At 52.7% G+C, this 26,609-nt stretch overlaps 2 protein-coding genes across 2 annotated transcripts; both read left to right on the top strand.

Moving 5' to 3' along the window:
* Positions 1 to 18: 18 nt before the first annotated feature.
* Positions 19 to 8,110, top strand: CACNG6 (calcium voltage-gated channel auxiliary subunit gamma 6). The gene is given in 5 exon segments (XM_038753121.1): positions 19 to 364; positions 6,869 to 6,943; positions 7,331 to 7,468; positions 7,797 to 7,975; positions 7,977 to 8,110. Coding segments are annotated over 5 exon segments (792 nt in total). The 3' UTR covers positions 8,031 to 8,110.
* Positions 8,111 to 10,989: 2,879 nt separating this feature from the next.
* LOC119933448 (immunoglobulin superfamily member 1-like) lies at positions 10,990 to 26,126 on the top strand. The gene is made up of 11 exons (XM_038752979.1): positions 10,990 to 11,060; positions 11,905 to 11,940; positions 12,905 to 13,195; positions 16,749 to 17,036; positions 19,628 to 19,918; positions 21,012 to 21,299; positions 23,202 to 23,312; positions 23,677 to 23,734; positions 23,931 to 23,992; positions 24,477 to 24,514; positions 25,717 to 26,126. The coding sequence occupies exons 1-11, from the start codon at positions 11,027 to 11,029 to the stop codon at positions 25,861 to 25,863; spliced, it is 1,644 nt and encodes a 547-aa protein (XP_038608907.1). The 5' UTR covers positions 10,990 to 11,026; the 3' UTR covers positions 25,864 to 26,126.
* The last annotated feature ends 483 nt before the right edge of the window (positions 26,127 to 26,609 follow it).

The following is a 26,609-nucleotide window of genomic DNA, read 5'->3' as shown; positions in this document are numbered from 1 at the left end:
CCCGACGGGCCCGGCGCGATGATGTGGTCCAACTTCTTCCTTCAGGAGGAGGAGAGGCGGCGGCGGCGGCGGCGGGGCAGCGGTGGGGGGCTCCGGGGGGCGCGGTGGAAGCGGGGCCCGGGCCTGGGCCCGGCCCGCCGGGGCCCGCTCCAGCTGGCCCTGCTGCTGGCGGCCGTGGGGACCACCCTGGCCGTGCTGGCCGTGGGCACCGAGTTCTGGGTGGAGCTGAGCCCCCCCCGGCCCAACGGCAGCTCCGTCTGCCAGGCCGCGCACCTCGGGCTCTGGAAGGTCTGTGCCAAGCGGCTGTGGCTGCAGGACGTGCCCCCCGGCCGGCCCACCTGCGGCCCTGCCCAGCTGCCTGGAGGTGAGACCCCCCCACCCCCATCCCCCCACCAAGCCCCCCGTCCCCCGCCTGGACACCGCCCCGCCACCCCTGGACCCCCGCCTCCCTTGTAGTAACAATAATCATGGCATCCATTCAGCGCTTACAATGTGCAAAGCACTGTTCTATCTGGAATCAATCAATCGATCGTATTTATTGATGACTTACTATGTGCAGAGCACTGGACTAAGCGCTTGGGAGGTACAAATTGGCAACACATAGAGACAGTCCCTACCCAACAGCGGGCTCACAGTCTAAAAGACTATCTGGAAGCACTTCTCCCCCTTTTAGACTGGGAGCCCACTGTTGGGTAGGGACTGGCTCTAGATGTTGCCAATTTGTGCTTCCCAAGCGCTTAGTACAGTGCTCTGCACATAGTAAGCGCTCAATATATACGATTGATTGATTGATTGATTGATTGGAAGCACTTCTCCCCCTTTTAGACTGTGAGCCCACTGTTGGGTAGGGACTGGCTCTATATGTTGCCAACTTGTACCTCCCAAGCACTTAGTGCAGTGCTCTGCACATAGTAAGCGCTCAATAAATACAACTGATTGATTGATTGGAAGCACATCTCCCCCTTTTAGACTGTGAGCCCACTGTTGGGTAGGGACTGTCTCTAGATGTTGCCAATTTGTGCTTCCCAAGCGCTTAGTACAGTGCTCTGCACATAGTAAGCACTCAATAAATACGATTGATTGATTGATTGATTGGAAGCACTTCTCCCCCTTTTAGACTGTGAGCCCACTGTTGGGTAGGGACTGTCTCTATATGTTGCCAACTTGTACCTCCCAAGCGCTTAGTGCAGTGCTCTGCACATAGTAAGCGCTCAATAAATACGATTGATTGATTGATTGATTGGAAGCACTTCTCCCCCTTTTAGACTGTGAGCCCACTGTTGGGTAGGGACTTTATATCCTCATCAATCGTATTTATTGAGCGCTTACTATGTGCAGAGCACTGGACTAAGCGCTTGGGAAGTACAAATTGGCAACATATAGAGACAGTCCCTACCCAACAGTGGGCTCACAGTCTAAAAGGCCCCCATCACAGATGCGTTACCCCACCCTCCCAGCTTCTTACATAACTGTAATTTATTTATTCACATTCACCTGTATATATGTATATATGTTTGTACATATGTATTACTCTATTTGTTTATTTTACTTGTACATACCTATTCTATTTATTTTATTTTGTTAACGTGTTTGGTTTTGTTCTCTGTCTCCCCCTTCTAGACTGTGAGCCCACTGTTGGGTTGGGACTGTCTCTATATGTTGCCAACTTGTACTTCCCAAGCACTTAGTACAGTGCTCTGCACACAGTAAGCGCTCAATAAATACAATTGATTGATTGATTGATTGATTCTCTTCCCTTCCAGATTGCCCCTGAGAAACCCCAGTCTCAAACCCAGGCCCCGGCCCTCGCTGATAATAATGATAATAATAATGATGATGGCAGTTATTTAGCGCTTACAGTGTGCAAAGCACTGTTCTATGTGGAAGCACTTGTCTTCCCTTCCAGATTGCCCCTGAGAAACCCCCATCCTAAACTCAGGCCCCGGCCCTCGCTGATAATAATGCTAATAATAACGATGATGGCAGTTATTTAGCACTTACAATGTGCAAGGCACCGTTCTATCTGGAAGCACTTCTCTTCCCTTCCAGATTGCCCCTGAGAAACCCTCATCCCAAACTCAGGCCCCGGCCCTCGCTGATAATAATAATAATAATGATGATAGCATGTATTAATTAATCAATCAATCATATTTATTGAGCGCTTACTGCATGCAGAGCACTGTACTAAGTGCTTGGGAAGTACAAGTTGGCAACACACAGAGACGGTCCCTACCCAACAGTGGGCTCACAGTCTAGAAGCGCTTACAACATGCAAAGCAGTGTTCTATCTGGAAGCCCTTCTCTTCCCTTCCAGATTGCCCCTGAGAAACCCGGGTCTCAAACCCAGGCCCCGGCCCTCGCTGATAATAATGATGATGGCAGTTATTTAGCGCTTACAGTGTGCAAAGCACTGTTCTATACTCACTGTTCTATGTGGAAGCCCTTCTCTTCCCTTCCAGATTGCCTCTGAGAAACCCCGATCTCAAACCCAGGCCCCGGCCCTCGCTAATAATAATAATAATAATAATAATAATAATAATAGCATTTATTAAGCGCTTACTCTGTGCAAAGCACCGTTCTATCTGGAAGCCCTTCTCTTCCCTTCCAGGTTGCCCCTGAGAAACCCCGGTCTCAAACCCAGGCCCCGGCCCTCGCTGATAATAATGATAATAATAATGATGAGGGCAGTTATTTAGTGCTTACAGTGTGCAAAGCACTGTTCTATGCTCACTGTTCTATGTGGAAGCACTTCTCTTCCCTTCCAGATTGCCCCTGAGAAACCCCCATCCCAAACTCAGGCCCCGGCCCTCGCTGATAATAATGATAAGAATGATGATGGCATTTATTTGGCGCTTACAATGTACAAAGCACTGTTCTATCTGGAAGCACTTCTCTTCCCTTCCAGATTGCCCCTGAGAAACACCGGTCTCAAACCCAGGCCCTGGCCCTCACTGATAATAATAATAATGATGATGATGGCATTTATTAATCAATCAATCAATCAATCGTATTTATTGAGCGCTTACTGTGTGCAGAGCACTGTACTAAGCGCTTGGGAAGTACAAGTTGGCAACACATAGAGGCGGTCCCTACCCAACAGTGGGCTCACAGTCTAGAAGTTCTTACAATTTGCAAAGCACTGTTCTATGTTCACTGTTCTATATGGAAGCACTTCTCTTCCCTTCCAGATTGCCCCTGAGAAACCCCAGTCTCAAACCCAGGCCCCGGCCCTCGCTGACAATACGAATAATAATAATAATAATGATGGCGTTTATTAATTAATCAATCAATCAATCAATCAAATGATTGATTACTGTGTGCAGAGCACTGTACTAAAGCACTTGGGAAGTACAAGTTGGCAACACACAGAGAGGGTCCCTACCTAACAGTGTGCTCACAGTCTAGAAGCACTTATAATGTGCAAAGCACTGTTCTATGTTCACTGTTCTATATGGAAGCACTTCTATTCCCTTCCAGATTGCCCCTGAGAAACCCCAATCCCAAACTCAGGCCCCGGCCCTCGTTGATAATAATAATAATAATAATAATGATGATGATGATGGCATTTACTTAGCGCTTACTGTGTGCAAAGCACTGTTCTATCTGGAAGCACTTCTCTTCCCTTCCAGACTGCCCCTGAGAAACCCCCATCCCAAACTCAGGCCCCGGCCCTCGCTGATAATAATAATAATAATGATGATGATGATGATGGCGGCATTTACTTAGCGCTTACTGTGTGCAAAGCACTGTTCTATGTGGAAGCACTTCTCTTCCCTTCCAGATTACCCCTGAGAAACCCCCATCCCAAACTCAGGCCCCGGCCCTCGCTGATAATAATGATAATAATAATGATGATGGCATTTATTTAGCACTTACTATGTGCAAAGCACTGTTCTATGTGGAAGCACTTCTCATCCCCTCCAGATTGCCCCTGAGAAACCCCGACCTCAAACCCAGGCCCCGGCCCTCACTGATAATAATAATAATAATGATGATGGCATTTATTTAGCGCTTACAATGTGCAAAGCACTGTTCTATGTCCACTGTTCTATGTGGAAGCACTTCTCTTCCCTTCCAGATTGCCCCTGAGAAACCCTGATCTCAAACCCAGGCCCCGGCCCTCACTGATGATAATAATAATAATAATGATGATGGCATTTATATAGCACTTACTCTGTACAGAGCACTGTTCTATGTTCACTGTTCTATGTGGAAGCACTTCTCCTCCCTTCCAGATTGCCCCTGAGAAAACCCGATCTCAAATCCAGGCCCTGGCCCTCACCGATAATAATAATAATAATAATGGCATTTATTAAGCTCTTACTCTGTGCAAAGCACTGTTTTAAGCGCTGAATAATGATGGTATTTGTTAAGCGCTTACTATGTGCAAAGTACTGTTCTAAGCGCTGGGGAGGTTACACGGTGATCAGGTTGTCCCACGGGGGCTCACAGTTTTAATCCCCATTTCACAGATGAGGGAACTGAGGCCTAGAGAAGTTAAGTGACTTGCCCAGAGTCACACAGCTGACAGTTGGTGGAGCGGGGATTTGAACCCACGACCTCTGACTCCAAAGCCCGGGTTCTTTCCACTAAGCTACGCTGATCCGGGCCCTTTCTGTAAGCCCCTCCCCCTGTTGTCCTATGACCCCACTCTGGGGCTTCATCCACCGCTGACCACCAGCCCTCTTGCTTGGCATCCTCAGACTCGCCTCCTACCCACCCCCCAGCCTCCTCTCCAAACCTCAGTAGAAACCCTCCACTCATCTCTGAAGCTCCCTGTAATAATGATGGTATTTGTTAAGCACTTACTATGTGCCAAGCACTGTTTTAAGCACCAGGGGGGATACAAAGTCATCAGGATGTCCCACGTGGGGCTCTCAATCGTAATCCCCATTTTACGGATGAAGGAACTGAGGGGAAGTGCGAAGCGACTTGCCCAAAGTCACCCACCTAACAAGTGGCGGAGCCGGGATTAGAACCCACGACCTCTGACTCCCAAGTCCGGGCTCTTTCCATCGAGCCATGCTGCTCCTCCCTAATTATCCTGCAGCCTTTCCCCTCTCCCCCATAGCACCTCACGAACCCACATAGTAGTAGTAGTATAGTATGTCATTCCCACAAAGCAGTACTCTCTGTACCCTTCAACCCTTCCCATATAGACCTAACCCGCGTCCTTCCATAAGCCTCCCACCCCCCAACTTCTCCAGGCTCCTCCTTGATGGGGAGAATTCCTCAAGCCCCTCGGACCGCCCCCAAACCCCTCTGAGCTGATACTTCCCTTGACCCTCCCCATCTCCACTCTGCTCCCCAAGCCTTACCCTCTCCTTTTCCACCCAAATGGCTACTTGGAGATGAGACCACCTGCCCTAAAGTCCGACACCCCCACACCCCCAGGAACTTTCCTCCCAGGGACCCAGATCTCTCTTTCACCCCCTCCCTTAATCCAAGGAGGCTTCATGGGCCTCATAATCACCTCACCCTCCGACACCTCCCCCTTAGCCAGTTCTTCCCCCCTCAGACCTCCAATCCCCCTCAACCAAGAGGAGCCCACTGCCCCACAGATCATCATCATCATCATCAATCGTATTTATTGAGCGCTTACTGTGTGCAGAGCACTGTACTAAGTGCTTGGGAAGTACAAGTTGGCAACATATAGAGACGGTCCCTACCCAATAGTGGGCTCACAGTCTAAAAGGGGGAGACAGAGAGAAAAACCAAACATACCAAGAAAATAAAATAAGTAGAATAGATATGTACAAGTAAAATAAATAAATAGAGAAATAAATATGTACAAACATATACATATATACAGGTAAATATATATATAAATATATATACAGGTACGGGAGATCCCTCCCCAGCCCCCATCTGCCCCCTCCTTCTGCTCCACTACTCTCTCCGCCTGTCTACCCCCTTTCCTCTCTCCCACTATCTGTCTCTCTCTGCTTCCGCCTCTATCCCCAAATGCCTCTCTGTCCATCTGGAGCTGTGTCGATGGCTCTGTCTCAATTTATTTGCCTTTGTCTCTGTCCCCCTCTGTCTCCCTCTGACTCACTCTCTTTGTCTCTACACCTGCCTGGAATGAACAGGCTGCAAGTCCTAGGGAGGCTTGGCTGACAATGCAGTGGAAGGGAGGGAAATTAGACTTCGGAAAGAACTTCCTGAAAGGGGGTGGAGAGCAGATGTGGGCAGGGAGGAGAGTGAGGAAGTCTGGGGTCTCTCCTTCCCTGGAAATCTCTCAGGGGAGTTGAGACACCCCCTCCTTCGTCATTCCGGCTGGACTTGGGAGCGTCTCCCTGGTGCAGAGACCCGGGGAGAAGTGGGATGACCCAAGGAGGAGTCTTTTGGGGTTGGGAGATTGGCAGTCGGCCTCTGCCTCCGGTTTCAGTGGCAGTTTCCCTCGGCTTCGGTGTCTACCTCCGCGTCTCTGTCGCCGTGCCTCTCTCTGAGGTCGGTCCCGCTGCCTTTCCCCATCTCTCTCCTCCTCTCCTCTTCCTGTCTGGCTTTTTGCCAGTCTCTCTCTCTCTCTCTTTCTCTGTCTCTCATCCCAGCTGTGGATTCACCCCCGGAGGCGGGGTTGTGAGGAGGAGGAGAAGCTGGGGCGGAGAGGGGAAGAATCCTCGAGAATGCAGAAATTCATGAGGCTTCCTTGTCTCCTTTATCCCCTGGGAGAGGGGGCTAGGGCTCACATCCCTCCATCAATCAATCAATCAATCAATCGTATTTATTGAAAGCCTACTGTGCGCAGAGCACTGGACTAAGCTCTTGGGAGAGTCCAATTGAACAGAGTTGGTTGGTAAGGAACTTACAGTCTAGAGGGCTTTTACAGTCTCCATCTCTACCTTCCTCTCTCTCTCCCTGTCCACAGAAGCCAACTGCTCCTATTTCAAGTTCTTCACCACTGGGGAGAATGCTCACATCTTCCAGAGGACAACCAAGAAAGGTGAGCAGGGGTCTGGAAGCTGAGGGGCCCTGTGCCTTGCTTCTGTGGATCTGTCTTCATCTTCACTGACTACCTCCGCTGGAGACTTAGTCAACCCTTCCTCTAGGCCCGGAGGTTCTTGGAGTCTCAGGCTAGGTTTCCCCGACCTTGTCCCCTTCTCTGTCCTTCCAGAGGAGATGGGAGCCCGGGGAGGGGGGCATCCGTGAGTCTGCGCACAGAAACTGTGGGGGTTGAGGCGGGAGATGGGGGGGCGTTGGTCCAGGGGTCAGGGGTGGGGGAAAAGTGCGTCTCGGGAGAGACGGTTTAAGTGGTCTCTGTGAGGGTCGATCCGCACTTGGGGGAGTCCCTGGGGGACTTGCCCAAACCCTGACCCGCTGCCCCTCCCAGAGCTGAACCTGGCAGCGGCAGTGCTGGCAGTGCTGGGGCTGGGGGTGATGACATTGGGCTGCCTCTGTGTCATCATGGTGCTCAGCAAGGGGGACGAGTTCCTCCTCAAACCCGCGGCCGTCTGCTTCAGTCTTGCCGGTGAGACAACCCTTCCGCCCGTCCTCTCCCTGAGGAGTCTGCAGCCCAGCCCTCTCCCCATCCAGGGTGCCGGGGTGACCCCGCTGAGGGTCTCAGGCCAGAAGAGGGGAGGGCTGGGCACAGAGGAGCCACGGGACAATCGCATGCTGGGACTTGTGGTCCCCAGAGACCTTCGCATGTTGGGCTTTGACATTTCCGAGGACCTTTGCATGCTGGGATTTACGGGCCCGGGGGATCACGGCTCTCGGGATATGAGGCGGAGGGCTGGCAGGGAGGGCGAGATCTAGGCCCCCGGCTCATCCCCTCCCCTCCCGTCTCTGCTCCTCAGGTGTGCTGCTGCTCGTGAGCCTGGAAGTGTTCCGGCACGCAGTTAGGGGACTGCTGGAGGGGGCGACCCCCACCGCGGCGCCGGCCCTGGAGTATGAGTACTCGTGGTCTGTGGCCTGTGCCCTGGCAGCCGGGACTGTGCTGCTCCTGGGGGGCGGCTGCTTCCTGCTCCTCGCCCTGCCCCCCCCGGCCCTGGAAGGCCCCGTGCCTTCAGCGGGGGGATGGGGACACCTAACTCTTCCCCACCCATGGTCCCGGGGCAGCGTCCCCCAGAAACTGCCCCTTCTTCTTCTTCCTCCTTCTTCTCCGCGAGTCTTTCGTCCAAATCCCCCTCTCCCTAGGAGAAATATCTCCTCTCCCTGGGGTACCCCACCCCTATTTCATCCAGACCGCCCCCTTCCCTTCCCCTTGGAAATAAGATTTCCAGCTCCTGGATTTGGGCGGGGTGGGGGATTGAGGGTCCCCAGACTCTCCTGGAGCGCAGATGGGCTAACAGGGTGAGGTCAGTCTGGGCCTCTCACCTCCCACTTTCCTCCTGGATTATTTATCTGGGGTCGAGAGCTTTCCGTGGCTGATACGTCGGCCCCAGGGATCCTGGCCTTCTGGTCCGTCAACCCCCGCTCGCACTTCGCGCATGGGATTTTGATGTTAAATCTCGGGAAATGAAACCATCGCATCTGACTGAGCTCATTTCTGGCTGTGGGGAAGGCGGGAAGGATCCGGGGTGGGGGTGGGGGAGACTGATGAGGGACGCTTTTGGGAGAAGGGTGGGAGGTCCCAGGGGAGGGGGGCAGGTGACATTCCCGTCTCATCCTATTCCTCCGGGGCAACGAGCGGGGAGGGTATGGGAGCCAGTGGCTTCTAGGGCCCCCCCACACTGGACGTTGGCCTGATCAAATCTGGGGTCTGGGTCATAGCTGGGGGAGGAGATGGGCTGAAGGGGAAAAGCCTAAACAGCCAGAACTCCACACTGCTGGAGTTCGGGGCAAAGGACGGGGAGAAATGACCGGACCACCCCACGGTGTGTGGCGGAAGGGTGGGAGAAGAGCAAGATGACCCTTGGGCGTCCCCAGCTCGTGGGTGATAGGTCGGTCCTGAGCCGGGGAGCAGGCCCCTCCAAAGGTGATGGGGAGCAGGAACATGTCCACGGGGGCCTGAGGAAGGACAGGAACGTGTGGTCCTCCTTTTATGTTCCCGCCACTCCTAGCGTTCTCCCTCAGTCAGTCGGTCAGCCGGTCAGTCGTATTTATTAAGCACTTTGTGCAGAACTGTACCAAGCGCTTGGGAGAGTACAATAGAACGATATAACAAGGCACAATCTCTGCCCATATGAGCTTACGGTCTTCAGGGGGAGACAGACGTTAATATAAATAAATAGATTACAGATATAAACATAACTGCTGTGGGGCTGGGACGGGGGTGATGAATAAAGGGAGCAAGTCAGGGCGGACACAGAAGGGAGTGGGAAAGAGGAAACCGGGGTTTAGTCAGGGAAGGCCTCTTGGAAGAGTTGTGCCTTCAGTAGGACATTGAAGGAGGGGAGATGCCAGCCCTGGGGACCAGGCCGGATTTGGCAGGTTTATCCAACGAGGGGGCTGGGGGCAGCCCGCCTGGGTGCCCGGGTGCCCAGGCCGGAGGGGGCAGAGAGGTGGGGGTGGGATTGTAGCAACGAGAAAATAAGGAAGTTTCCTGGGTGTACGTGTTGGGGTGGACAGCCAGGACCCGGATCAGGGACTGATAAACTTGTGTCTACCCAAATGGTTTGAAACAGTGCTGGACACATAATAAGTGCTTAATAAATACAATTAAATATGTAAAAAAAAATGCACTGCCACGGCCTAATCTACAGAGGTCCCACCCCTGCTCCCTGACCCACCTTTAGCCCCAGCTCTGCCTCTCAAATTCCCTGGGCTGAGACATCCCCAGCCCTTCCCTGCAGTTAACCCACCCACTCCCACCAGCCCCCAGGCCCAGAGTGGAAGAGAGAGAGGACAGAGACAGGTAAGGAGAGTTCTTATGTCTTTTCCCTGCAGTCTGACTTCTTGCAACCCTTTTTATTCATTCAGTCATATTGAATAAATAAATACGATTGATGATGATGATTGATTGAGCGCTTACTGTGTGTATAGCTTAGTTCAGTGCTAAGCTATACACGCTGGACTAAGCACTTGGGAGACACATTCCTTGCCCACAACGAATGTACAATCTAGAGCGGGGGAGACACACATTAATATAAATAAATAATCAATCAATCAGTCAATCGTATTTATTGAGCGCTTACTGTGTGCAGAGCACTGTACTAAGCGCTTGGGAAGTACAAGTTGGCAACTTATAGAGACGGTCCCTACCAAATAAATAAACGACAGATATGTAAATAACTGACAGAGAAGCAGCCTGGCTCAGTGGAAAAGAGCACGGGCTTTGGAGTCAGAGGTCATGGGTTCAAATCCCGGCTCCGCCAATTGTCAGCTGTGTGACTTTGGGCAAGTCACTTGACTTCTCTGTGCCTCAGTGATCTCATCTGTAAAATGGGGACTAAGACTGTGAGCGCCCCGTGGGACTACCTGATCACCTTGTAACCTCCCCTGTGCTTAGAACAGTGCTTTGCACATAGTAAGCGCTTTAATAAGTGTCATTATTATTATTATTCCAGTTCCCTGGGCTCAGAAACCTCTCTAGCCCCTCCTTGCAACAGCAAACCCGCTCCCAGGCTCAGAGGGAAAGAGGGCCCGGAGGGAAAATTCTCCATTCTTAACCCCACAGCCAGACTTTTTTTAGCCCACCCACCTGAATGGCCTTTTCCCGCCTCCTGATTTCCATGAGATCTTTGGCCTGATTTTCTAAAATTCCTTGGCAGAGTTCTATTTTTCCCACTACCTACTATCTCCCTGCCCAACTCCCTTTCTGTTTCATCTTAGGACAAAAACTCATACCTGGGGGGGCCCGAGTCAGGGTGAGAGAGGAAGGGACCCGGCGGGGAGGGCCTGCCCTCTCCCCGTGGAGCCTCCCTAAAGATTGCTTACTGAGGCAGCAAGCTGAGGAGAAGTTCCCCATTTGGGGGAATTACAACGTCCAGGAAGTCAAGAGCTCGGGGGTAATGGGGTGAGCGGGGAAGAGGGAGGAAGCTGCAGAAGAGGCTGGTGTTGGCCACACCCTGGGGGATTTCCTAGCCCCATCCCTTCCCACTGACCACACAGGCCGGACAACTCGGGACAGGGCTGAGGGGTCGCCATGTCCCTTACGCTCCCAGCTGTGCTCTGGCTGGGTGAGGCCTGGAGCTGGTGGGGTTTGGGGGTGGGGTTGGGGGAGAAGAAGGGGTTGGCGGGGAGGAGTTGGATGTGTGTTGATGGGAGACGGGGTTGAGGTGGAGCAGAGATAATAGAGGCTGTGGCCGGGGCGAGCAGTCTCTGAAGCCCCACAGAGGTTGGGGGCTGAACCCGGCGATGAACTCAGATGTCCTGCTGTCCAGCTCTTCCCCAGTCAGTGGGGTCCAGGAGGGCGGTGTGGCTGGAGTGTGTGTGAAAGGGAAGAGGTGGATGGGGAGGAATTAGGATAGGAGTTGGGAAGCTGGAAGAAGGCTGGGAGGACTGGAGGCGTGGGAGCTGAGTGGGGGTAGAGTGAGGGACAGGGGCAGATACGGGGGCATAGTCAGGGGCAGGAAGAGGGGCAAGGACGGGAACAGGGACAGGGCAGAGGCGGTGGCAGGGGATGGGGAAGGGGTACAGGTAGGAGCAGGGAAAGGGGCAGGAACAGTGTCATGGCGGCGGTGTCAGGAACAGCGTCATGGGCGGTTGCCCTGTGAGAATTGTGGGCAGTATCGTGGGTAGTGTTGTGGACAGCGTCAGAAGCAGTTCTGGGGGCAATACAGTGGGTAGTAGGGTGGGCCGTGGTGATATGGGTGATAGTGTCGTGGGTGGTTTTGTGGGCGGCGTCAGGGGCCAATGACCATGGGGTCTGTGGGAGATGGGGCCAGTAGCCACTGTTCCCGTTGGCAATGAGGGGTCAGTGCCTGGCTCTGGGGGCAGTGGGGGCAGAGCTGGGCAGGGGTGGGATGGTGGGGAGAGTTCAGGTAGAGGGAGCTCTGTGTAACAGGGGCCTCTCTCTTCCAGGGCTCTGTCTGGGCCAGAGGATCATGGCACAGAATGGTGAGTCCAGTCCTCCTTTTCTCCTGACCTTTGCCCCCTCATCCCTTCTCTGTGCCCCCACCATAACCAAGGAGGGAGCCGGGGGGCTCAAGGGCAAGATCTGGGGGGGGACAGCAGGGTGTTGGGGGGCCCTGTAACTCCAGAGTCTGAGTCCCATCCCCCCACCGGGCACCTCCCCTCTCCAGTATCCCGCCCAGCTCTGCCCAGCTGGGTGGTCCCTGCAGGGATTGTCCTGACTCTGGTGCCGTCAGCCTCTTTGGGCACCCGAGATGGGACCTTTGAATTTTGGAAAATGGACAATTAGAGGGGAGAAACAGTGCTGGACAAGGAACTAAAGCGCGCTGTGGGCAGGGGATGTGTCTGTTGTCTATTCGTTCATTCATTCAATCGTATTTATTGAGTACTTACTGTGTGCAGAGCACTGTACTAAGTGCTTGGGAAGTCCAAGTTGGCAACCTATAGAGACGGTCCCTACCCAACAGCGGGCTCACTGTCTAGAAGGGGGAGACAGACAACAAAACAAAACATATTAACACCCCTAAGAGCTTAGTGCAGTGTTCTGCACAGAGTAAGTGCTCAATAAATACGATTGAATGAATGAACTGAGGGTTCCCGAGAGGCTGTGACTGAATGGGGAGGAGGGCAGGGGCGGGAGAGGGGGTAGGAGTCGGGTGGACTTCACTGAAGGGATTCCCTGCTGCCACTGCAAAAACCAGTCAGAGCCCAGCGACCCTCTGGGACTGTTGGAGACAGGGGAGGGGGGATGCCGCAAACCCACAGCCCAACCCCTGGACTGTCAGTTCTGATTGGTAGATTAAGGAACGGAGGCAGGGGGATTCATCCAGTCATTCATTCAATTGTATTTATTGAGCGCTTACTGTGTGCAGAGGACGGTACTAAGTGCTTGGGAGAGTACAAGAAACAGACACATTCCCTTTAACTCCGAAATCTTACTTTCTTCTAGAATATTTCCCTCAACCCACTCTCTCAGCCCATCCTGAACGTGTGGTGGCCCTAGGGCAGACCGTGACCCTCTCTTGTTGGGCCCCATACGGGGACATGGAGTATGCGTTGCGTAAGGGTGAAAACTGGGAACCCTTAGAGCGCTGGACCCGACATCAGTCCGGAAACATCCTCTACTTCTCCCTCTCCTCTGTGAGAGCCAGCGATGCTGGGAACTTCAGCTGCATTTACTACGCAGGGATGAGTTACAGGCGATCCTATCCTAGCAATTCCCTGGAGCTGGTGGTGACAGGTGAGGAGGCGATGCCGCAGTGTGACCTTATTTCCTGGCCCCTGCTTGACGCTGAGGGAGAGGCCTGTGTCCGGGGCCACGACGCTCCGGGTGTCGGGAGGCTCCCTGAGGGACGGCTGTGGGGTTCAGCCATGAGAAGCAGCATGGCTCAGTGGAAAAGAACCGTGGCTTTGGAGTCAGAGGTCCTGGGTTCAAATCCCGGCTCCCCCAATTGTCAGCTGGATGACTTTGGGCAAGCCACTTCACTTCTCTGTGCCTCAGTTCCCTCATCTGTAAAATGGGGATGAAGACTGTGAGCCCCCCTGTGGGGCAACCTGATCACCTTGTAACCTCCCCAGGGCTTAGAACAGTGCTTTGCACATAGTAAGTGCTGAATAAATCCCATCAAAAAACAAAAAAAACAAACCGAGGAAGGTTGGGCCCGCAATATGAGCTTGACAGGGGTTTCCCCGGGCGGAGGAGGCACCGCAGTGTAAAGAGTCTGTGAAGGGGACGGAGCCGCAACAGGCTTCCAGTCTAGACTGTGGTCTGGGAATGTGTCTATTTATCGTTATAGTGTACTATAGTGTCTAGTGTGAAGCAGCGTGGCTCAGTGGAAAGAGCCCGGGCTTTGGAGTCAGAGGTCATGAGTTCAAATCCCGGCCAGTTGTCAGCTGTGTGACATTGTTCTCTGGGCCTCAGTTACTTCATCTGTAAAATGGGGATGAAGACTGTGAGCCCTCCTGTGGGACAACCTGATCACCTTGTAACCTCCCCAGGACTTAGAACAGTGCTTTGCACATAGTGCTTAATAAATGCCATCAAAAAAAACCCAACAAACCGAGGAAGGTTGGGCCCGCAATCTGAGCTTGACAGGCATTTCCCAGGCGGAGGAGGCACGGCAGTGTAAAGAGTCTGTGAAGGGGATGGAGCCGCAACAGGCTTCCAGTCTAGACTGTGGTCCGGGAATGTGTCTATTTATTGTTATAGTGTACTATAGTATATAGTGTGAAGCAGCGTGGCTCAGTGGAAAGAGCCCGGGCTTTGGAGTCAGAGGTCATGGGTTGAAATCCCGGCTCCGCCAGTTGTCAGCTGTGTGATTTTGTTCTCTGGGCCTCAGTTACCTCATCTGTAAAATGGGGATGAAAAAAAAATGGTGGCATTTGTTAAGCGCTTACTATGTGCAAAGCACTGTTCTAAGCGCTGGGGGGGATACAAGGTGATCAGGTTGTCCCGTGTGGGGCTCACAGTCATCATCCCCATTTTACAGATGAGGGAACTGAGGCTCCGAGAAGTTAAGTGACTTGCCCAAGGTCACACAGCAGACACGTGGCGGAGCCGGGATTCGAACCCATGACCCGGGCTCTTTCCACTGAGCCACGCCGCTTCTCTACCTCATCTGTAAAATGGGGATGAAGACTGTGAGCCCCCCATAGGACAACCTGGTCACCTTGTAACCTTCCCAGTGCTTTGCACACAGTCAGGGCTTAATAAATGCCATCATTATTATTATTATTATTATTATTACTCTCCCAAATGCTTAGTGTAATGCTCTGCACACAGTAAGCGCTCAGTCCATACAGTTGGCTGACTGACAAGAGGCTGGAGGGGAGGATTTGAGCCTGAGAGGGCTGAGAGTCAAGGTCTCAAGGTGGGCCCGGGCCCGCAGCCGTGACCAGGGCTGGCTCCAGCCGGGGGGGCCTGAAGCAGGGGACTGCCCTGGACTCTCGGATCCGCTTATCCTGAAGCAGCAGAGAAGCAGCACGGAACAGTGGAAGACCCCGGGCCTGAGGGTCAGAAGGTCATGGGTTCTAATCCCGGCTCCGCTACCCGTCTGCTGTGTGACCTCGGGCAAGTCACTTCACTTCCCTGGGCCTCAGTTACTTCACCTGTAAAATGGGGATTGAGATTGTGAGACCCCTGTGGGACAGGGACAGTGTCCAACCTGATTTGCTTATATCTACCCCAGTGCTTAATCAATCAATCAATCGTATTTATTGGGCGCTTACTATGTGCAGAGCACTGTATTAAGCGCTTGGGAAGTACAAATTGGCAACACATAGAGACAGTCCCTACCCAACAGTGGGCTCACAGTCTAAAAGGGGGAGACAGAGAACAGAACCAAACATACCAACAAAATAAAATAAATAGGATAGAAATGTACAAGTAAAATAAATAAATAAATAAATAGAGTAATAAATATGTACAACCATATATACATATACACAGGTGCTGTGGGGAAGGGAAGGAGGTAAGATGGGGGGATGGAGAGGGGACGAGGGGGAGAGGAGGGAAGGGGCTCAGTCTGGGAAGGCCTCCTGGAGGAGGTGAGCTCTCAGCAGGGCCTTAATACAGTGCCTGGCACATCATCATCATCATCATCAATCGTATTTATTGAGCGCTTACTGTGCGCAGAGCACTGTACTAAGCGCTTGGGAAGTACAAATTGGCAACATGTAGAGACAGTCCCTGCCCAACAGTGGGCTCACAGTCTAAAAGGGGGAGACAGAGAACAAAACCAAACATGCTAACAAAATAAAATAAATAGAATAGATAGGTACAAGTAAAATAGTTAGCGCTTAACAAATACCACAGTTACTAGTGTTATTATTATCTTGTCTCTGCCTGGGAGGGGTTTGTAAGTTGTCCCAGGGGAGAGCCAGACTCTAGCCAAACTCCCAAGTGACAGCGTCAGCCTGAGTGGGGAAGCAACATGACCTGGGAACCAGAAGGACCTAGGTTCTAATCCCACTCGTCTGCCGGTTGACCTTGAGCAAGCCACTTCCCTTCCCTGGGCCTCAGTCCCTCATCTGTAAAATGGGGATGAAGACTGTGAGCCCCGTGTGGGAGCTGGATTGTGTAATAATCCAGATCCCAGCCCAGCCAATTGTCAGCTGTGTGATTTTGGGCAAGCCACTTCACTTCTCTGTGCCTCGGTTCCCTCATCTGTCAAATGGGGATGAAGACTGTGAGCCCCCTGTGGGACAACCTGATCACCTTGTAACCTCCCCAGCGCTTAGAACAGTGCTTTGCACATAGTAAGCATTTAATAAATGCCATTTTTATAAATGCCATAATAATAATAATAACGATGGTGTTCTAAGTGCTGGGGGGATACAAGGTGATGAGGTTGTCCCATGGGGGGCTCCCAGTCTTAATCCCCATTTTACGGAGGAGGGAACCGAGGCCCAGAGAAGTGATTTATTTATTTATTTATTTTTCTTGTACATATCTATTCTATTTATTTTGTTTTGTTGGTATGTTTGGTTTTGTTCTCCGTCTCCCCCTTTTAGACTGTGAGCCCACTGTTGGGTAGGGACTGTCTCTATGTGTTGCCAATTTGTACTTCCCAAGCGCTTAGTACAGTGCTCCGCACAGAGTAAGCGCTCAATAAATACGATTGATGGTGATGATGATGATGATGATGAAGTGACTTGTCACTTCAATTTGAACCCATGACCTCTGACTCCGAAGCCCGTGCTCTTTGCGCTGCAGGGCCTGTTGGGCGTGACGGAGGGTCGGGGGAGTGGGCATCTCCCCTTCAGATCTGCGTGGGGGTCTCGTTCTCCTCCAGGATTCTACGCCAAGCCCTCCTTCCAGGCCCGGCCCGGCCGCCTGTTGAGTCCTGGGATGAACGTGACGCTCCAGTGCCAGGGGCAGGTGGGCGGCCTGACTTTCTCCCTGCTCCGGGCTCGGACGTGGGACCTCCTCCAGCGCCAGGCTCCGGCGGGGGACCGGGCCGACTTCCTGCTCCCGGCCGCGGGCGCCTGGGAACCCCACGGCTACCGCTGTGTCTGCTTCCATCCAATGGCTCCGAACACCTGGTCCACGCCCAGTGATGTCCTGCACCTCGTGCTGATAGGTGAGGACGAGAGGGCCCCTCTAACCCCAGCTAGCAGTGTGACTCAGTGGAAAGAGCCCGGGCTTTGGAGTCAGAGATCATAGGTTCGAATCCCGGCTCTGCCACGTGTCTGCTGTCATGTCACTTCACTTCTCTGAGCCTCAGTTCCCTCCTCTGTAAAATGGGGGGTGAAGACTGTGAGCCCCACATGGGACAACCTCATTACCTTGTTTCCCCTCCCCAGCGCTTAGAACAGTGCTTTGCACATAGTAAGCGCTTAACGAATGCCATTATTAATTAATTAATAGAGCACGGGCCCGAGAGTCAGAAAGTCATGAGTCCTAGTCATCATCATCATCGATCGTATTTATTGAGCGCTTACTGTGTGCAGAGCACTGTACTAAGCGCTTGGGAAGTACAAGTTGGCAACATATAGAGACAGTCCCTACCCAACAGTGGGCTCACAGTCTAAAAGTCCCGGCTCTGCTACTTGCCTGCAGCGTGCCTTTGGTCAAATCACTCAACTTCTCTGTGCCTCAGTTCCCTCATCTGTAAAATAGGGATTAAGACTGTGAGCCCTGTGTGGGACAGGGACTGTGTCCAATCCATTACCTTGGAATTAATGATGGCATTTATTAATCAATCAATCAATCAATCGTATTGACTGAGCGCTTACTGTGTGCAGAGCACTGGACTAAAGCGCTTGGGAAGTACAAGTTGGCAACATATAGACATGGTCCCTACCCAACAGTGGGCTCACAGTCTAGAAGGGGGAGACAGAGAACAAAACCAAACATATTAACAAAATAAAATAAATAGAATAGATATGGACAAGTGAAATAAATTACTTAACTTCTCTGTGCCTCAGTTCCCTCATCTGTAAAATAGGGATTAAGACTGTGAGCCCTGTGTGGGACAAGGACTGTGTCCAATCCATTACCTTGGAATTAATGATGGCATTTATTAAGCGCTTACTATGTGCAAAGCACAGTTCTAAGCACTTGTATCTACCCCAGTGCTTTGAACGGTGCCTGGCACATAGTAAGCTCCTAGCAAATGCCATAATAATAATAATAATATATAATTATAATCTCCCCGGAGCTGGGGAACCCTCAGAGAGGAACCTTGGGGAATAGGAGAGACTCCGGGGGTGGGCGGGGAAGACAAGATCATGAGATCTCTCAGCTGCAATATGGGCGTGGGGGTCCCTTCAAGGACCCCTTGAAGCAGCAAGGCCTAGTGGCAAGAGTGTGGGCTTGGGAGTCACAGGATATGGGTTCTAATCCCTTCACCACTTGTCTGCTGTGTGACCTTGGACAAGTCACTTTACATTTCTGTGCCTCAGTTCCCTCATCTTTAAAATGGAGATTAAGAGTGTGAACCGCATGTGAGACAGGGACTACGTCCAACCTGATTACTTTTATCTTCCCCGGCATTTAGAACAGTGCTTGGCACATAGTAAGCACTTAACAAATACCATCATTATTATTATTAAGGGAAGGAAAGCAGGGGTCACAGGCCGGCTAATCCCCCAGGACAGGGAATGGGGCCTGCTCCTCGGCTGCCTCTCCCTGTCCCCTTGCGGAAACCCAGGGGCCCGGGGTTTGAGGAGGAGCCACCTCCCCAATCAATCAATCAATCAATCGTATTTATTGAGCGCTTACTGTGTGCAGAGCACTGTACTAAGCGCTGGGAAGTACAAGTTGGCAACATATAGAGACGGTCCCTACCCAACAGTGGGCTCACAGTCTAGAAGGGGGAGACAGAGAACAAAACAAAACATATTAACAAAATTAAATAAATAGAATAAATATGTACAAATCAATCAATCAATCAATCAATCGTATTTATTGAGCACTTACTGTGTGTGGAGCACTGGACTAAGCGCTTGGGAAGTACAAGTTGGCAACATATAGAGACGGTCCCTACCCAACAGTGGGCTCACAGTCTGGAAGGGGGAGACAGAGAACAAAACAAAACATATCAACAAAATTAAATAAATAGAATAAATATGTACAAATCAATCAATCAATCAATCGTATTTATTGAGCGCTTACTGTGTGCAGAGCACTGTACTAAGCGCTTGGGAAGTACAGGTTGGCAACATATAGAGACAGTCCCTACCCAACAGTGGGCTCACAGTCTAAAAGGGGGAGACAGAGAACAAAAAAAACATATTAACAAAATTAAATAAATAGAATAAATATGTACAAATCAATCAATCAATCAATCGTATTTATTGAGCGCTTACTGTGTGCGGAGCACTGGACTAAGCGCTTGGGAAGTACAAGTTGGCAACATATAGAGATAGTCCCTACCCAACAGTGGGCTCACAGTCTAAAAGGGGGAGACAGAGAACAAAACCAAACAGACTAATAAAATAAAATAAATAGAATAGATATGTACAAGTAAAATAAATAAATAGAGTAATAAATACGTACAGACATTTATACAGGTGCTGTGGGGAAGGGAAGGAGGTAAGATGGGGGGATGGAGAGGGGGACGAGGGGGAGAGGAAGGAAGGGGCTCAGTCTGGGAAGGCCTCCTGGAGGAGGTGAGCTCTCAGTAGGGCCTTAAACTCCAGGTAACTCCAGGGTCTCGGTCTCTCCCAGGATCCCACCTCAAGCCGTCCCTCTCAGCCCTGCCCAGTCCCGTGGTGGCTCCGGGCAGGACCGTCACCCTCCGGTGCCAGGGGCCACTCCAGGGGGTCCCATTCGCCCTGCTCAAAGCCAGAACCCTGGAGCCCCTTCAGCAGCAGAAGCCATCACGGTGGAACCAGAACTGGGTTCTCTTCAAACTCTCTACCGGGAAAGGTAACGAGACCGGAAACTACAGCTGCGCTTACTACGTGACTTCCTCGGAGCTCTCACAGATCAGCGAGGCCCTGGAGATCTGGGTGATGGGTGAGAGGGGGAAAGGGATTGAGGGAGGGGATGGAATGGTGAATTGGGGTGGGGGGCCGGGGAGCTGCCCTGGAGGGGAGACCACTGGGGGGATAAGGATCTGCAGGATTCCTGTTTTATTTTGTTTTAATGGTATTTTTTAGTGGTGGTATTCATTAAGCACTTACTGTGTGCCGGGCACTGTACTAAGTGCTGAGGTAGATACAAGCTAATTAGATTGGATATAATCCACGTCCCACACGAGGTCCACAGTCTTCACCCCCATTTTACCGCTGAGGGGACTGAGGCAGAGAGACGGGAAGTGACTTGCCCAAGGACACACAGCAGCCAAGTGGTGACACCGGCATTAGAACCCAGGTCCTTCTGACTCTCGGGCCCTGGGCTGTAGACACCAGGCCCCGCTGTTTCATCTCCAGTCCCCCACCTCTCCCACCCCTTCTCCATCTCTCCGCAAGAATGACCAAAATCTAAGCCTGAGGTTTGGACCCTAATCCCCTCTCACCTCTTAAATATCCGCATTTCTGTACATCCCCGGCCCTCGCCCATTGATTCATTCATTCATTCAATCGTATTTATTGAGCGCTTACTGTGTGCAGAGCACTGTACTAAGCGCTTGGGAAGTACAAGTTGGTAACCTATAGAGCCGGTCCCTACCCAACAACGGGCTCACAGTCTAGAAGGGGGAGACAGACAACAAAACGAAACAGGGAGACGGGTGTCAAAATCATCAGAACAAATAGAATTAGAGCTATATGATGATGATGATGGCATTTATTAAGCGCCTACTATGTGCAAAGCACTGTTCTAACGGCTGGGGAGGTTACAAGGTGATCAGGTTGTCCCACGGGGGGCTCACAGTCTCATCTGCCTCATCTGTAAAATGGGGATTGAGGCCCAGAGAAGTGAAGCTCCTTCTCCTCTGCTGTCAGTCGGCAGTCCATTCATTCCTTCAGTCGGTCCTGTTTGTTGAGCGCTTACTGCGTGTAAAGCACTGTACTGAGCGCTTGGGAGAGTACGATAGAACACAGAACCGCGGAGGGAGTGGGAGGGTCCACGTGGCGGTCAGTGACTCGGGCCCGGGGCTGGGTTCCAGAGTCTCTCCCCAAACCGACCCTGACGGCCTGGCCGGGCCCCGAGTTGGCCTTGGAGGGGAACGTGACCCTGAGGTGCTGGGGGCCGCTGCGGGCCGTCGGCTTGGCCCTGTTCCGGGAGGGAGAAGCCGGACCCCTGCAGATCCAGTATCCCGGCCCGGATGGGGTCCAATTCCCCATCGCCAAAGTGACCGCCGCCCACGCCGGACGTTACAGCTGCCGCTACCACATGGACTCCGACGGCCTCATCCCGGCCGAGCCCAGCGACTGGCTGCAACTGGTGGTGGCAGGTGAGGGGGAGATGCCCCAGGGACAACCCTCCCCACTCCCGTCCCCCTTCGCACCTCCCGGGTGACCCTGACACACTTTACCCTCCCGGTGACCGCCCCCCGGCCCAGACTCACCTACTCCCCCGGGGAGCCGGATCTGATCTGGAGAGCTGTGAGGTCAGAGTTGGCTCCCTCCATCCTTGCCAGCACATGAAATAAAGGTGGGGAGGCAGAGCTCTGGTCTCTAAGCTCGTTGTGGGCAGGAAATGTGACCCTTTAGTGTTATACTGTAATCTCCCAAGAGCATAGTACAGTGCTCTGTACACAATAAGCACTCAGTAACTAATAATGCTAATAATAATAATGGTATTCGTTAAGCCCTTACTTTGTGCCAGGCACTGTACTACATGTTGGAGTGGATACAAGCAAATCGAGTTGGGCACGGTCCCTGTCCCACGTGGGACTCACAGCCTCAATTCCCATTTTACAGATGAGGTCACTGAGGCCCAGAGAAGTGATATGACTTGCCCAAGGTCACACAAGCTCCCTCTCTAGACTGTAAGTTTGATGTGAGCAGGGAATGTGTCCGTTTATTGTTATATTGTACTTGCCCAAGCGCTTCAGCGTGGCTCAGTGAAAAGAGCACGGGCTTTGGAGTCAGAGGTCATGGGTTCGAATCCCGACTCCACCACATGACGGCTGTGTGACCTTGGGCAAGTCACTTAACTTCTCTGAGCCTCAGTTACCTCATCTGTAAAATGGGGATTGATTGTGAGCCCCACGAGGGGCAACCTGATCACCTTGTATCCCCCCCAGCGCTTAGAACAGTGCTCTGCACATAGTAAGCGCTTAACAAAATGCCATCATTATTAGTACAGTGCTCAGCACACAGTAAGCGCTCAGTAAGTACAACTGAATCAATGAATGAATGAATGAGAACAAGAGAAAAAAAGATGAGCTCTCTCCCTCTCTCATACACAAACACACATACATGCACTGGAGTCTTCTCTGCCTTTCCTTCCCACCATTCCCCCTTAGTGAGTCAGTCAATTTATTGAGCGCCTACTGAGTGCAGAGCACTATACTAAGCGCTTGGGAGAGTACAATGTAACAATATAGCAGACATTCCTGCCCACAATGAGTCAGTTAATTTGTTGAGCACTTACTGCGTGCAGAGCACTATACTAAGCGCTTGGGAGAGTATAGTGCAACAATATAGCAGACATTCCTGCCCACAATGAGCTTACAGTGTAGAGGAGGAGAAAGACATGAATATAAGTAAATAAATGACAGCTATGGACATAAGTGCCATGGGGCTGGGAGGAGGGATAAATAAAGGGAGCGAGTCAGGGCAGCACAGAAGGGAGAGGGAGGAGAGGAAAGGAGGGCTTAGTCAGGGAAGGCTTCTTGGAAGAGATGTGCCGCCAATTAGGTCAGACCCAATCCCTGTCCCAAATGGGGCTCACAGTCTGAAGTAGGAGGCGAGAACGGGTATTGAATCCCCATTTGACAGTTGAGGAAACTGAGGACAGAGAGGTTAAGTGACTTGCCCAAGGTCACACAGCATACAATTGGCAGAGCTTACCCCCACAGTCCCTCAGCCTGTTTCCAAGTGGACAGAAAATCTCTCCACCCCTTGGGCGGTGAGTCCCATGTGGGCTGGGGACTGTGTCTGAACTGCTTATATTGTGTCTGTACCAGTGCTTAGCACAGTGCAGTGCACCGAGTCAGTGCGTAATAAATTCCGCAATGATTGTTATTATGGAGTTGGACAGGGTAAAGGGGAAGCAGTAGCCTGGGTCATGGGGTTGGGAGGGAAAAGAAGGGGAAGAAAGAGATCATCATTAGGGGTGGCCAGAAAGCAGGGGAGGGGCAGGGCGCTGATAGAACGGCTTGTTGACCCATCTAACCTCCTTCCCTCAGACCCAGGGAACAGGAACCTCCTCTTCACAGCCCTGAGCAGTGCCTTCTTCCTCCTCCTAGCCTTCCTCCTCCTCCTCACAGCCTTCCTCTGCTACCGACATAAACAGTCCAGTGAGTTCAGGGACAGGGAAGGTCAAACCAACTGGCCGGGCTGGACTGAGATGGGAGGGCCAGTGGAGGAGACAGGGGAGGGCCAAAGAGTCAGGGAAGGCCGGGGAGAGTCTGGGAGGACCAAGGAAGGCCAGTGGGGGGGAAAAGGAAGGGCCAGGGAGGGCTGAAAAGCATCGGGGGGATCAGGGAGGGCTAGTGGGGGAGACCGGGGAGGGCCGGAGAAGTGAGGGGAGTCGGGGGTACAGGGAAGGCCAGTGGGGGAGAATGGGGAGGACTGGTGAGTTGTGGGGGGAGAGGCGGGGAGGGTCAGGAAAGGCAGGGATTGAGGAAGAGAGATAGATTGATCCTTTCTGCTTCTCTTTAGGAGCCAATAGTCTCTCCCTTCCGGCAGCAGGGGCAGCCCAGGCAGAGGACCTGAGGAGGTAGGGAAATTCCCTGGATTCTCCCAGCTCTTCTGCTCCTTTCCTTAACTCTTCCTCCTGCCCCCACCCACCTCACACGTTCCCCAGCCACCCCCGGAGACCCCCAGCAGCTCCAGATCCCAGTGGGGGAGGCAGAGGAGGAGGCTGTGCCTCTCTCCTTCTCATTTCTGTATGCTCTCCTGAACCCCGGCCTCAGCTGTCTCTGCCTCAGCTCTCGACGCTCCAGGGATGCCAGGAAACCCATGGAGGAGACCGGGAGTGAGTGACGGGGATTGGGTGTGGAGAGGAGCCTGGCTGGGAGGTTGGGAGGCTGGAGACTCATTGGGTGGAGGCTGGAATTTGGGGAAGCTGATGGCCGGGAGAGTGGAAGCTGGGAGGTTGGGAGGCTGGAGGCTGGTTGAGTAGAACTTGGACGGTTGGGAGGTTGGAGGGTGGGAGAGTGGAGGCTGAGAGGTTGGGAAGGTGGAGGTTTGGAGTGTGGAGGCTGCGAGGGTGGGAGGGTTGGAGGTTGGAAGGCTGGGAGGTTGAGAAGTTGGAGGTGTGGAGGGTGGAGGCTGGAAGGTTGGGAAGGTGGGAGAGTGGAGGCTGGGAAGCTTGAGGGTGGGAAGCTGGAGGCTGGAAGGGGAGGAAGGTGGAGGCTGGGAAATTTGGAGGTTGTGAGGGTGGAAACTGGGAGCGGGCAGGCCTGGGCCTGACTGAGGGACCTCTGGGTTGACTGACCTTTGACCTGTTCCATCTACAGTATCCACTGTGGGTGCCCAGGAAAGGCAGGAAAGGCCGGTGAGTTGGCTTCACTTACCCTCCCCTGCCTCGCCCCAGCTCCTGGGGACCGCCCCCCCCACCGGCAATCCTCTCCTCCAGGAAGCGCTTCTAGCCTCCTCACCGTGGGCTCACTAAGGTCTTTCAGTCAGTCAGTCAATCATATTGAGAGCTTACTAAGAAAATCTCCAGTGGCTACCAATCAATCTGTGCATTAGGCAGAAATTCCTCACCCTGGGCTTCAAGGCTGTCCATCACCTCGCCCCCTCCTACCTCACCTCCCTTCTCTCCTTGTCCAGCCCAGCCCGTACCCTCTGCTGCTCTGCCGCTAATCTCCTCACTGTACCTCGTTCTCGCCTGTCCCGCCATCGACCCCCGGCCCACGTCATCCCCCGGGCCTGGAATGCCCTCCCTCTGCCCATCCGCCAAGCTAGCTCTCTTCCTCCCTTCAAGGCCCTACTGAGAGCTCACCTCCTCCAGGAGGCCTTCCCAGACTGAGCCCCTTCCTTCCTCTCCCCCTCGTCCCCCTCTCCATCCCCCCCATCTTACCTCCTTCCCTTCCCCACAGCACCTGTATAAATGTATATATGTCTGTACATATTTATTACTCTATTTATTTATTTATTTTACTTGTACATATCTATTCTATTTATTTTATTTTGTTAGTATGTTTGGTTTTGTCTCCCCCTTTTAGACTGTGAGCCCACTGGGTAGGGACTGTCTCTATATGTTGCCAATTTGTACTTCCCAAGCGCTTAGTACAGTGCTCTGCACACAGTAAGCGCTCAATAAATAAGATTGATGATGATGATGATAATGACTGTACTAAACACTTGGGAGAGGACAATATAACAATAAACACACACATTCCCTGCCCACAAGGAGCTTGCAGTCTAGAGGGGGAGACAGACATTAATAGAAATCAATAAATGACAGATAGGTACCTATGTGCTGCGGGGCTGGGAGGGGGGATGAATAAAGGGAGCAAGTCAGGATGACGCAGAAGAGAGTGGGAGAAGAGGAAAGTGGGGCTCGGTCAGGAAGGCCTCTTCATCATCAATCGTATTTATTGAGCGCTTACTGTGTGCAGAGCACTGTACTACGTGCTTGGGAAGTACAAATTGGCAACATATAGAGACAGTCCCTACCCAACAGTGGGGAGGGGATTTGAACTCGGAGGGCTGGATTCAGAGTCCAGAGTGCTAACCATTACACCCTTCCAGACCTCAGACCCGCCGGATCCCGAGGCTGAAGACCCCCAGGATGTGACCTACGCCCAGCTGAACCCACACACCCTCAGGACAAGGGCGGCGGGCACCCCGGCCCCTCCTCCCGAGCCCAGCCTATATGCCGTCATTGCTGGGCAGTGAGGGGTTGCCAGCACACTCAGAACTCAGGGGGAGGGTCCCAGCTTTGGGGAGCATGTGGAACCTCTTTGAGGGGACTGGTGGTCAAGAGAAAAGCCAGATGCTGGGGGACAAGTACCCTAGGTTCGGTGGGGAGAGCAGCCCACCGGGGAAGATGGTTGCCCGCTCAAGGATTCGGTCCTGGGCCTCACCTACTCTAATAAAGTCACTCGCCCCTCTCCCCGTGGGCCGTGCCTGCCTTCCCAGCTCCCCCTCATCCCCCATCAGCCCCCTGCCCCCACCTCCTCCCCACGCTGAGAAGCAGCGTGGCTCAGTGGAAAGAGCCCGGGCTTTGGAGTCAGTGGTCATGGGTTCAAATCCAGGCTCCGCCAACTGTCAACTGTGTGACTTTGGGCAAGTCACTTCACTTCTCTGTGCCTCAGTTCCCTCATCTGTAAAATGGGGATGAAGACTGTGAGCCCCCCCCCCCGCCGTGGGGCAACCTGATCACCTTGTAACCTCCCCAGCGCTTAGAACAGTGCTTTGCACATAGTATGCGCTTAATAAATGCCATTATTATTATTATTACTATCTCATTCATGGATCTCAGGGATGGGGTGGGCAGGTGGCTGAGTTTCCCCAAGGGGGATACAGATCCTGGGGCCCACTTCCCCTCAGGGAGGGGTGGGGTGGAATGAGGGAGATTTGGGGGTCGGATAGGGTGGGAGGCCTTCCTTGGAAGGGAGGAGCCAGAGATGTTGATGGTGATG

Source organism: Tachyglossus aculeatus, chromosome 10 (genome assembly GCF_015852505.1).
Source record: "Tachyglossus aculeatus isolate mTacAcu1 chromosome 10, mTacAcu1.pri, whole genome shotgun sequence".
Lineage (NCBI taxonomy): Eukaryota > Metazoa > Chordata > Mammalia > Monotremata > Tachyglossidae > Tachyglossus > Tachyglossus aculeatus.
Note: the sequence above shows the minus strand (reverse complement) of the source record. Positions and strands in the feature narration are given on the sequence as shown.

Bases quoted from the DNA above. Each gene is read 5' to 3' on its own strand.
- LOC119933448 (XM_038752979.1), top strand. From the start codon at position 11,027: ATGTCCCTTACGCTCCCAGCTGTGCTCTGGCTGG. The intron at 21,300-23,201 runs GTGAGGGGGAGA...TCCTTCCCTCAG, and splicing joins GCTGCAACTGGTGGTGGCAG to ACCCAGGGAACAGGAACCTC. The intron at 23,735-23,930 runs GTAGGGAAATTC...CCCCGGCCTCAG, and splicing joins CAGGCAGAGGACCTGAGGAG to CTGTCTCTGCCTCAGCTCTC.